Below are 13132 nucleotides of genomic sequence, written 5' to 3'. Positions count from 1 at the left end.
CTTTTTGTCTTAGTAATTCTCAACAAGTTGCTTATTTAACGAATTTATTTTGTGTTAGATTCTTACAGTCCACATCATCTCTCTTGCACATTTTTTCCTCAGTGAATAGCTTGGGCCTGAGTGTAAACTGTTTCAGGATGTTTTACTAATGGGTGCCTCAAAAGGAAGATTATATTTTATGTGTCAAAATAAAACAGAGGTGAAATCTATCGACAAAATATTTATTATTGAAAAATATGGTTTAGGAATTTACTTCTTAAAATAATGTCATTAAAATGCAATCCAGAATGCCTACAGCACTCATTTAAATGCTGAACAAAATTTTGCATGACGGCTCAGCATGTAGACACTGGGAGTGCTTCCACATTGCTACGGACATTTTCTTTCAGTAGCTCCAGAGAAGTTGGATTATTGACATACATTTTAGATTTGACATATCCTCATAAGGAAAAAACTATAGGGCTGAAATCTGGACAGTGGTCGGGAATTTATATCATCTCTCCAGGAGATCAGTTTGTCAGGGAAAATTTCACGAACTTGCAGTACAGACACACTGGACATGTGTGCTCTGACTCTGTCATGCTGAAATCATATTCTTTGGTTATAACCAGTGAAGCTTTGCAATTAGACACCAAAAAGTCATTTAACATCATCACATAATGTTCTGAATTCACTACAACTTCACGACCGCTCTCATCCTCAAAAAAGTATAGGTCAGTTATTCCTCAAGCCAATATCACAGGGGTTTCTCATGCTTCTATTTAGGAGTCATTGCACTCTGATAGCAGCAATTTTGCTTATTAACATGACTGTTCAGGTGAAAATGGGCTTCATCAGAAAAAAGATGTTGTTAAATGAAGGGCATTCAGTCACATCATTAACAAACTGCAGCCTATGTCTGGAATCCTGAGGCTCTAATTCTTGCACCAGTTTGATTTTGTAAGGGTGCAATTTAAGGTCTTTTTGCAGAATTTGGTGTAGTGATGCATATTTAAAGAATTTGTACGCTTACGAATGGAGCGGTTAGGATCATCACAAACAGGCTGATTTACACTTTCCATGGCTCGGTCGCCTGGATTTTGGTTTGGCCAGTGTTCTTCTGCATAATCTTTCATTGATTGTATCAGTACCTGTTTGACTGTGATGTATTGTGAAATTTTGAACATTTGCAAGTGCCGCAATAAACTAATATTGTTATCGTCAATTATAGGCTTAAACTAAATTGTGCTCATAAAATTTTTAAAGACAGTAGGCCTCTCCTTGTTCAAAACAACCTTTCTCTAATTTCATTGACCTAGTACGTGAGAAATAGGTTAGTTTCTGAATTTTCGGATGCTTACAAAATTATATTTTTTGAATTAGTGGTATGTGTGTTTTGGGTAGGTAATTTAATTTGTAGCAAATCAGCATTTGTGGTTCACAATTCAGCCAGACTATACATCATCTCTGAATTTCATTGTATATAAACTCAAATAAACATGCGTTTTTGAGGATTTTTGGAAGCTACCATTGTCCTTTCCATAATCTATGAGCAGTTGAGGTTTGTGATTTAGTTTCTGTAGCATATTTTCTAACTACCATTCTTATACATCTGGTTTTCCCTTAAAGAGAAGTAGTCCTATATATTATCTGCATTTATCATAAATTAACTCGATTTTCGAGTTGCTAACAACTGTAATTAACATCAAAACATTTTAGGAAACTAGTAATTTCTATCACAGGTTTTTGTGATGCCTTAATAGAAATCTCGCTTTGTGTATCTGCTTCAGTTCTTACAGGGAAATAGCAACTTCTTAGCTTAACAGATTAAAATATAATCAGCAGGTGTAATGGAAAGTCCTTTGTTCAGTGCCTTGCAATGCAATGCACCAGCAAGATGCAACTCCACTGTGAATGCTGTTCCCAAACACGGGATAAGTTGGTTGACATTTGTAAGCAGCTGGAAATGATGACAGTTGCTGCGAATCGGTGTGTTGGAATAGCTCCTGAGAGTCATGTACCTAAGATACCTCTACCAGAGGTGTCTCAAGTACTATCCTCTTCTGTGGAGCCTGTCTCCTCTGCAGAAAGTACAGGATCTTTCATTACCCATCCACTTGATTGTGAGTGGCATGTCAATGGTGGATCTAGGTGTCCCATACAGGGTGGACAGGGACCAGGGAGAACTCAAGGTGTTGTACCGATCTCCCTGACCAACAAGTTAGAGGCGCTGTATTTCACTGCAACTGAAACAGTGAGATTCACTTCACCTGTGTTGGGGAAATCTGTTTTGTCCAGTGTCAGGAGGAGGCAAACACAAAATGGTAGGGGTCTATTAATTGTCAGCAGTTCAAACGTATGGCGAGTAATGGCACCCCCTTAGTGAAAAGGCAGCAAGGGACAAAAAAGGACACCAGGTGCACTCAGTGTGTATGCCTGGGAACCTCATTCAACCTGTTGAAGAGGCTATTCCAGCAGCCATTGAGGGAACAGGGTGCAACCAGCTGCAGATTGTGGCACACATGGGAACAAATAATGCCTGTCATCTGGGCTCTAAAGTCATTCTTGGGTCATTCAAGTGGCTGGCAGAGCAGATTGAGAAGACCAGCCTTGTGCTTGGAGTTTCAACAAAGCTCACAATTTGCAGCATTGTTGCCAGAACTGATCATGACCCTTTGCTTTTGAGTCAAGTGGAGGGACTGAACCAGAGACTTCGAAATTTTTATGACAAGCTAGGTTGCGGCTTTCTGGACTTGTGTCATAGGACTGAAAACTGTAGGGTCCTCTAAATAGCTCAGATGTGCACTACACGTTGTAGCTGTTTGTGTGTGTGGAGTGCACACAAGAGTTTTTTTAGATTGGGTGACTCTCCATCCAACCCAGATAACGATGGCTGTAGGAAACCTAGAAGTATCAGTGTAAGATTGAAAGAAATGCCTGTCACAGGTGATAGTAATTAAATCGTAATGGTAAACTGCCGAAGCATTTGAAACAAAGTACCAGAGTTTTAAGTGCTCATGAAAAGCAGTGAACTCACATAATACTAGGTACAAAATGCTGGTTGAAACCTGAAATTGACAGCAGTCGGATTTTTGGGAAAAATTTAAGTATATATCGAAAGAAGAGGCAATTCGGAAATGGAGGTAGTGTATTCGTCGCAGCGAACCATAAACTCAAATCCACCAAGATAGAAACTGAAGCTGCACGTGAAATTGTTTGGGGAAGACTCAGTATCAGGGTTTGGCATAAAATGATAATTGGGTCCTTCTATTTCCCACCAAACTTCCGAGAAAACCTCAGTTTACTTGTACGTAGGTTCCCCAATCATACTGTAATCATCGGTGGAAACTTCAGTCATCCAACAATTAATTGGGAAAATTGCAATTTTGTTAGTGGTGGGCATGATAAGGCATCCTGTGAAACTTTACTAAATGCCTACTCTGAAAACTACCTATAACAGATAGTTAGGAACCCCACTCATGATGGAAGTATATTGGATGTAATGGCATCTAATAGAACTGACCTGTCTGAGATATTCACTTCAAAACTGGTATCAGTGACCATGACGTGGCTGTGGCAACAATGATTACCAAAGTACAAAGGGCATTTAAAACAATCAGAAAGATGTATATGTTCAGTAAACTAAGAAAAAAATCAGTAATGTCATATCTCAATGAGGAACTTTAAACTTTCAGCACAGGTCAGGAGCATGTAGAGGAACTCTGGCTCAAGTTTAAAAGAATAGTTGACCTCACACTGGATAGATATGTACCCAGTACAACAGTTCATAATGGGGAGGAACCTCCATGGTATACAGTCACTGTGAAGAAACTTCTGAAGAAACAGAGATTACTGGATAAAAGGTGTAAAACAAAGCACAGGCCTATAGATAGAGAGATGTTGAATGAAATGCATTTGGCTGTCAAGAGAGCAGTGTGTCGTGCCTTCAATGACTACCATGGCGGAGTATTGTCAGATGACATTTCACAAAATCCAAAGAAATTCTGGTCGTATGTAAAGGCTGTTAGTGGCACTAAAGTTAGGGTTCAGTCGCTAACGAATGAGATATAAACTGAAATTGAGGGTAGCAAAGCAAAAGATGAAATGCAGAACTCCATTTTCAAATGTTCCTTTACTAAGGTAAACCCAGGAGAATTGCCCCAGTTTAATCCTTGTAGCTCTGAAAAGATGAATGAAATAAGTATTAGCATCAGTAGTGTTGAGAAACAGCTGAAATTGTTAACCCTTAACCTGAAACATCTCTGAAATGTGCGTAACTGGAAACAAGCGGTCTCTCAGACCACCTAATATTTTATATCACAAAATTCCACATAAGTTGACAGAAATCAAGTAAATAGTCAGTTAATTCATGTTATAAGCAAATTTAGTATTTTTCAGCGTATGTAAACACTTTTTTGTTTAAATTACATAAAATAAACATGAAATATCACAGGTACGTGGAGTCATTCAGTGTCAGATTTCATATGATTTTCACCACTGTTATACCAGACATCATATTCCTAAATATAAATAAAATGTTGCAGAAAATGTAAAAAAAAGATAAAACTCAACTCAACTGAAATATTATATTACATATCTTTTGCACAGTAGACACACATCTTTCTGATGCATTCCAGGCAAACTGGGTGACCACATTTGATGCACTAATATGCCATTTTCCTCTTATTGGATGCAGGGCACTTCATAAACATCTTCCTTTTGTCTATTCTATCACTTGGTATGCCTTCGCTTGATTGCTGAGTGCCTCCCAGAACTTTGTGGATCATTTCCTTGATATTTCTATGTAAATTTTGAATTTCCAGGTGTCTTCTTAGATGTGGCTCTATCAGCTCCATGGCCAAACATTTGGTGAATTTGAGGCAAGTTAGCATGGGGTTTCCTCTGTAGCACAAGTACAGAACAAAACTGTTCACGCAACTGATGTTGACAAGTGCGTAAAAGACTGCCATTGGCTAGCGCCACAACTGCGTCATGGTCACTGATACCAATTTTGATGTGAATATCTCAAACAGGTCAGGTCTATTTGATGCCATTACATCCAATATACTTCCATCATGAGTGAGGTTCCTAACTATCTGCTATAGGTAGTTTTCGGAGAAGGCATTTAGTGAAGTTTCACAGGATGTCTTATCACGCCCACCATTAACAAAATTGTAATTCTCCCAGTTAATTGTTGACAATTCTTATGATGATCCAGATTTCATGATAGGTGATGGTCACCATGAAACAAAGAGTGATTCTAGTTAAGAAAGTGTTTTATTGGAAGAAGAGCCTGGAGCGGTCTATACTACAGATAATACCTCACAGCAAACACAGTACTTTTATGGTAAAAATAATTTCCAATGGGAACATTCTGAGCCTGTTAGAACAAGAACCCCAGAGCACAGCATTCTGAAAGGGGGAATGCCTGGCCTAACAGCAAAACATCGAAGTTTGTGACAAAGTCCTACTAAATCTCAAATAAGGGTGTATTTATTTGATGATGTCATGATAGATGAAATATTGCTACAGTCGCTGAATCACCATTTTTACCATTCTCACACAGAGAACATGTTGTCTACTCCCAAAAAGCACTCCCTATTGACTGAATTCCTAAAGGCCAAGCAAGCGATCAACATACCCCTCAATCTCCTCTGATTTTCAAGCGCATGTGCAAAGAGCTCTTCAAATATAAACTTCCTTTTGAGACACCTTCTATTAAAGATGACAATATGCAAAATATCTGTAATTTTTCAAATTAAAAATTGGCATAATATGCAGAGCAAAAGGGAATGAACTAAAATGTTTAAATTTTGCTCTGGGCAAAAGGGAATGAACTAAAATGTTTAAATTTTACTCTAACAATTTTATGAAAAGGGAAGTTGCTACTGACCATATAGCGGAGATGCTGAGTCGCATATATACACAGTGAAAACACTGTCACAAGTAAGCTTTTGGCTATGAAGGCCTTCATAATAATAATAATAATAATAATAATAATAATAATAATAAAACACACACACACACACACACACACACACAGAGGCAAATGCAGCTCACACACACGATTGCTGTCTCTGGAAACTGAAGCCACACTGCAAGCAACAGCACCAGTGCATGATGGGAATGGTGACTGGGTGGGAGTAAGGAGGAGGCTGGAGTGTGGAGTTGGAGGGATAGTTGGGTAGGGGTGGGGGGACAGTGAAGTGCTGCATGGGAGTGCGCAGGGACGAGGTGGAGAGAGGGTAGGGCAGCTAAGTGCAGTTAGGAGGCTAGGGCCAAGGAGAGAGGTAAAAAGACTGGGTGCGATGGTGGAATGAGGGCTGTGTAGTGCTAGATCAAGGGTGAGGACACCCTATCCACATTCCTCCAGGACCTCAACAGCTTCTCCCCTATTTGCTTCACCTGGTCCCAATAAACCCACCAAACCACCGTCCTAGATGTTGCCCTCCACCTTAGAGATGGCTACATCAGTATCTCTGTCCATATCAAACCTACTAACCACCAGCAATATCTCCACTTCAACAGCTGCCACCTGTTCCATACCAAGAAGTCCCTTCCAAACAGCCTAGCCACCCGTGGTCATTGCATGTGCAGTGACGAGTGGTCCCTCTTGAAATATACCAAGAGTCTCACTGGGCCTTCACAGACCATAATTATCTTCCCAATCATGTACAAAAACAAATCTCCTGTGCCTTATCTTTCCAGCCTCCCACCACCTCACAAAGTCTCACCATCCAGCCACAGAAGAGTATTCCCCTCGTAACTCAGTTCCACCCAGGACTGGAGCAGCTGAATTCCATTCTCCGCCAGGATTTTGACTATGCCTTGTCATGCCCTGAAAAGAGAAATGCCCTGCCCACCATCTTTCCCACCCCTCCACAGTGGTATTCTGCCGTCCACCAGCAACATTTCAGTGTCCCCGACTCCTCCCCTACTATCGCTCCCCGTATGTGTGTGTGTGTGTGTGTGTGTGTGTGTATTCAATCTGTGTTTGTCACAAATTGTGATGGTTGCGTAAGAGCTTGACATTTTTTCTAATTGTGTTCACCACCAGTGAGATCAAATATTGGAAAGCAAAACATGATATAGGTTTCATATAGCAGGGTAAAGAAATAGCCTGCACTGTGCATAAATAGAACATAAATAGACAAGAAAGTAATTATCAATATGAAAACCAAGATGTGTAAAAGTTGTATGTTTCTATTGCCTTTCTCCCAGGTTCTGTGTGGGTGGTGAAGCTGTGTCCTGCCTCACTTAATTTGTATGTGCTGTGTATTGTGAAACTCCATTTGTAGAAAATATTTGTGTAAATTTTCTTAGCTGTTGTATATGCTGCTATGCATCTAACTGAATTGATTGCAGTACTTGTATTGTCAACAAACAAGAACTGTTGACCTATTTTCAATATAAGGTGAGAGACATAAGGAATTGGACTGCATATGATCCTTGGAAAAAGCAACAGACTAAATTAAACCAACAAGAGTGGGAGTGCATCCATAATCAAACACTGTATTATGCTGATAGTAATTTCTTCCCATTATGTGTTGGCTAAGAGCTTGAAGTCTGTGACTTACAGTGATAAAATTTATGATGATTTTCCCTTATTCTCCGTATTTAGATAATCAATAGTCATGTTAGGAAGCTCAGTAAGATTTTTTAATGAGAACGTACTGAGCTTCCTAACATGACTTCTGATTAGCTTAATAAGGGGAAATCCTTGTAAATTTTATTGCTGTAAGTCACAGACTTGAAGCTCTTAGCCAACAGAAAATTCTTTTGGTGTGAATTTCTTTCATCTTGTATGTATGCTGAATTGATGAGGGATGTGCTCAATAGAAGGGCCTTTTTGTAGATTAAAAAATCACAAAGCACTTTTCTTTAATTTTATAACCATAAAATTATTTTTCCAGGACAACATGCCACTGGAAGCACTGTGGTATTTCATGTCAGCAGCTCTAATCCCACTGCCAGTTTATGTATTAAGGTAAGTACTAATTTGGGAGTTATATTTATGTGTATTGGAACAGATGTGTAGTAATTATTATCATTATATTCATATTATAGACATGTAAAGTCTCTTTTATATGTTTTTCCTTTTTTTTCGTAGTCAGTCAAATCATATGAACTTTGTGAAGAACTTTGCATGTAGGCTTGTCCAGTTAAGCACTGTTGGTGGAGATGAAATCCAGAAAAGTGAAAGATGTTCAGGTCAGTAAATGCAGTTATGCACTTACATAATTAACCCCTCAATATAAAACCTTGAGTTATCTTGTTTTTATTATTTTGTCAAGAACCTAAAATCCCGAGAATAGTCGGCAATGTCAACACTTTCTAGATAAGATTAATACAGGAGATCCAAAGGAGAATAGTGTGTTTCATCATGAGTTCATTTAGTAAGTGTTAGAGCATCACAGGATTGCTCATCAAATTCCAGTGGCAGATGTTACAAGAAAGCTGCTTCACGTCACAGAGGTATCTACTATTTAAAATTCTGAGAGTACCAGACAGTAGTTCTTCTTGTACACCATTTGAGACTGAAGAGGAAAGGGGGTAAATGTGGTCCTTCAAAGTACTCACCGTAAGGTTGTTTGGGCAATGTGGATGTACCTATAAGTGCTGAATTAAACAAAAGTGTTTGAATATTTCTTCAGAAGGATGTGAGAAGATACATCAAAATTATGGCAATAGAAACAATTGAAAACAATAAGAATACGAAGAAAACAGAGCAAAAATTTATGTTTGGTCTCCGCAACTCAAAACTCCCACTATATAGTGAGTAGCAATCTATCCTTTTTCAAAATATTGCAAGAAACTTATGTTGGGTAGACACCTGGGTTCACCCATTAAAATGGCAGATGGCACAGTCACTGACAACCAAGAGAAAATTGAAAGAGCATTCTGAGATTTTTTAAATGTTTATTGAACTGAAGAAATGCGTCAGAACCACAGATAGCGAGTAGTGATGCTGATGACATTCCAAAAGTAAATACATGTGAGATAGATAAGGCAATTTGTGAAACAAATACTAACAAAGAGATAGAGGGGCTGGCCAGTACTTACCTCAGCTCAGTACAGCTGATAGATACACAAAACAGAACAGAAAATTTACGTATCCTAGCTTTCGGAACTTTGTTTCATCGTCAGGGAGGAGAGAGGGGGAAAAAAGGGGAAGAAGGGAAAGTTGATTCAGTTACTCACAACCCAGGTTATGAAGCAACAGGGGAAATGTAAACAGGGAGGGTAGCAAAGGTGGAGGCATAGGTGTCAGAGGGAAGCCAAAGATATTCTAGTGTAAGTACTGTGCAGCTTCAAACCAAAGAGGATGCATACAGAAGTATACATCTTTACTGGATTGGCTGTCGGATCAGAAATTACCTGCTCTGACACCTCAAAATCTCCATGCTGTGCCAGAAGATCCATCCACATGTGCCCTGGCTCTTCATTGGACATTTAACAAATATAAAGAACACAAAAATTTTGTAGTATCTTGAAAAAAACACTTAATATAGTAGAATCAGTTACCATGCATTGAAATAAATTGCGCAACTTTCTTCACCATATATCGTGAAGATGACATGACTTGTAGTGGTGCAAGCCCAAATGTCAAAACACTACGGGAGGGGAGGAGAGCAACAGAGAACAGGAAAGGTGTCCTGGGGGGTTAGCAGGATATCTGAGTTTGGATGGGAGCAAGGAAGAGGAAGAGACAGGTGGGGATACAGACCAATGAAGATTGAGGCCAAGGGGGTTGTGGCAATGAAGAGTATATTGAAGGTAGAGTTTGCATCTGTGCAGGGAAGAATCCAGGCAGCACAGGCTGTGGAGCAGTTGTTGAAGTCAAGCAATTGGGTGATCCAGCTATCTCCTGGGCACAGTTTGGTGGTAGCCATTCATGTGGAGAGACAGCTTGTTAATTGTTATGCCCATGTATAATGCTGCACAGTGTTTGCAACTAAGTTACTAGACCATGTTGCTATTTTCTTTCACTGACATACTGAAGAATATGTAAATGTCAGTGTTTCATCTCCCATTAGTCTTCATCAGGATAGAATAAGATTTAAACTTAAGAGAGAAGTCAAATAAGAACATTCGTGTTAACAGTTATCATGTACACATATCCTGTGCTAGAGTGCAAGAGAATGTTCTCAGATCGTTAAACTGGGAAAACAATGAAGGTAGACATGTTAATGTAACATAACATATTTCTGAGTGTATAGTTGTATTTGCCGTGAATTCACTTCAATTTCAATAACAGATGGAAAAACTTAATAGATCAAGTTTGAACATAGGCTTGAAAATCAAATTATAAAACTGATGTACTGTACAATGAATATAAAAAAAATGATGAAATCATAGAACCAATCAATGGATTTTTGTTAAGGAGAGCTGAAGACAATCGCTGAACAAACAACAAAAGAAAGAAACAGAATAGTAATAATCACCTCAAGTGCTTTTGGTGTAGTAATATTAGTGATTTGAAAACTAAGCTTCCCAGTGTATGAGAAGGAAAGTTTACAATCATTTTGTATTAGCAGTTTAGACTTACAGTAGTGAGCTGTGGATTTTCAGCCTGAAAATCTTTAAAGAATTGAAGGTTGCTTAACAAGCAGTGGAGATATGCATGTTGGGAATTTCTAGGACAGACAGGAAAACAAACAAGTGGATCAGGGAACAGATTGTAATGGAGGGAGTTATTACGAGTATAATGAAAATTAAATGCATGCGAGTGAGACATGTAGCCAGTGAATGGGTGGCAAATGAAGAAGGAAGTTCTTTTCTGGATTTCAAGAGATAATGAAAGTCCGAGATGACTGCATAATGGAAAGTGGGTTGAAGACTGGGCAACATGCATATGCAGAAGATCTTAATGTGTGGAAAAGTTGAGAGGCCATTATCTAGTATTTTGTGTCAATGGCTGATATTGATTCAATCCCTACTCTGTGTTTGCTGTATGTTAGAGTTGTTTCTTGTTTATCATTTAGTAAAAAGGGCATGCTGTACGTTGCCCAGCACCCACGATCTCTTGAAAGTTGACTCGCCCAGTAGGGAACAGCCATTCAACAGTGTGGGGAATGAGTCTGCCCACATCTTTCAGTTTCCTCCTTAGAGTTCTCATCAAACGCTCCAACAGATAGATAACTTCCTGTCTAGCAATCACATCAAATCCTGAAACATTGTTTTGTGTACTAAATGTGCAGTTCAATACCTCCTTCACATCAAATATGTTCTCCTTACTAACTTTTCAAAGTCAATTATGTGGGATTCATGTCAGGTGAAATTGAAAAGTGTTCACATAAGAAACATTAATAAACAGAGTCAAGTGTAATGAAAAGAAAATGAATGAACTAATTAAGGTAAGACACACAGATATTCTCAACACACATTTATTCTCAGATACTATTCCTAATCTTTGCTGTACAAATTGTTAACATTGTCTCATTTCAAAATTGCAAAAAGGTCTACTCATTTAGTCTCATAGCATGCATCAAATTCTAAAGCACAACTCTATTACAAGAACATATTCATATAGTGTATCATAGATTTTAACTCAGTCAATAAATAAGATAGAACTCTAGAAATTACATCATCTTACATACTAAATTCCAGACAAACAAAACACAGTTATCTAGTCTTATGTGTATGCGGATAGATTAAAACTCGGTCAGTGGATAAGATGGAACTCCAGAAACTACATGATCTTACATACTACATTCATGGCAAACAAAACAAAATTACATAGTCTTTAAAATCTACAGACATAGTGAATATTTTCTTCTAAGACTAAGTATCATTATGCTTCCATGTTCATATGTCTTGTCCTTTATACTAAATGTTAACAGTGCTTGACATTTTACGTACTTGCTTTGCTACCAGTGGCATCTTTTATCTTTACATGTACAATGGGCATTTCCTCAAAAATCTTACTGTAATGGATCTTGTCTCTAAATTGTTCAGATATACCACAAATTGGGCTACCTGTATCAGTCAAACAATTCCCTTCCCACTGATCAATCTTAATTTTAATGTAAGGACATCCAAAATCTGAATCATCAGCTTTGTTAGTGGACACTTCATGTAAGAAATCACTTTCAGTTTCATCAAATGCTACATTCACACTGTTTTGCAGAGTTTTATCAATTTTACTGGTGTCATAGCATTACTGTGGTTACACATGTTATCAGGTAAGATTGACTGCACTGAAAGAGTTCCATAGCTCATCTAACATAACTAATTGCAGAAGGAACACACAATATATTACTGTCAAAATTACATTTCCTACTTAGATCTTCTTTCACTTCATTCCACCAATTTGGATAGAAATTTTGACTAACCACAGCTAACTTATTCCAGAATACACATTTCTATGTTATCATCAATTTGGTCCCAAACAAATTTCAAAAAGTTTTCACCTTTATTCTCTAAGCTTACAGATAACCCACCTTTACTGTCTGGATCATTACTCTGCATGACATTAATGAAAAACTGCTGTGACTGGACTGGTATTCCACGACTCTCACTTACACCTTCACATACATCACTTACCTCACCTCTATTCACGAATAATTCTGAAACTTCATTATTCTTAAACTCAACAAAAACCTGATTCTCATCATCATCATCATCATCATCATCATCATCATCATCATATTCTCCCAAAATTACTTCATCAGTAACATCTTTAACAACACAAGTTTCATCTCCATTACAGTCACAAACATCACCTACATTCATTTTCAGTAAGCTACCAGTCTCAGACTTACCAAACCCAGTGATTTCATAGCTCTCATTCAGATTCACATCAAAAATACCACCTAATTCAGATCCAATACAGTCATCACCTGTTTTACATACTTCAGTAACATTGTTCTTGAACCAAGAGAAGAAATCAGTAGTACACACAACATCAGAATTCTCATTACTCTCACATTCAGGTTTGTGATTAGTGCCTACATCATTATAATCAAACATAGTATTCCAGAACTTTTGATCAAAACATAAATGAGACATCTGATATTCCTTCAGTTCAACTTCAGATACCTGTGCCACATTATTAATACTGTTATTATTGTCTAATTATAAGTGTAAATTGGAGGTCCTGTACTTGTTATGTTTTCTCACCCCAGAACTGCGGACCTTCATTGTGGTGGAC

The 13132-nt window shown here is 38.1% G+C and overlaps 1 protein-coding gene across 8 annotated transcripts in view; it reads left to right on the top strand.

The window, feature by feature from the left end:
• The window catches only part of LOC124777276 (Fanconi anemia group A protein homolog), a 246329-nt gene that overhangs the window by 56325 nt on the left and 176872 nt on the right, over positions 1 to 13132 (top strand). For all 8 annotated transcript variants that reach the window (XM_047252617.1, XM_047252612.1, XM_047252614.1 and 5 more), the window contains 2 exons: positions 7893 to 7966; positions 8090 to 8190. In XM_047252617.1, the coding sequence (XP_047108573.1) occupies positions 7893 to 7966; positions 8090 to 8190 (175 nt within the window). The remainder of the gene's footprint in view (positions 1 to 7892; positions 7967 to 8089; positions 8191 to 13132) is intronic.

Source organism: Schistocerca piceifrons, chromosome 2, assembly GCF_021461385.2.
Source record: "Schistocerca piceifrons isolate TAMUIC-IGC-003096 chromosome 2, iqSchPice1.1, whole genome shotgun sequence".
Taxonomy (NCBI): Eukaryota; Metazoa; Arthropoda; class Insecta; order Orthoptera; family Acrididae; genus Schistocerca; species Schistocerca piceifrons.
Note: the sequence above shows the minus strand (reverse complement) of the source record. Positions and strands in the feature narration are given on the sequence as shown.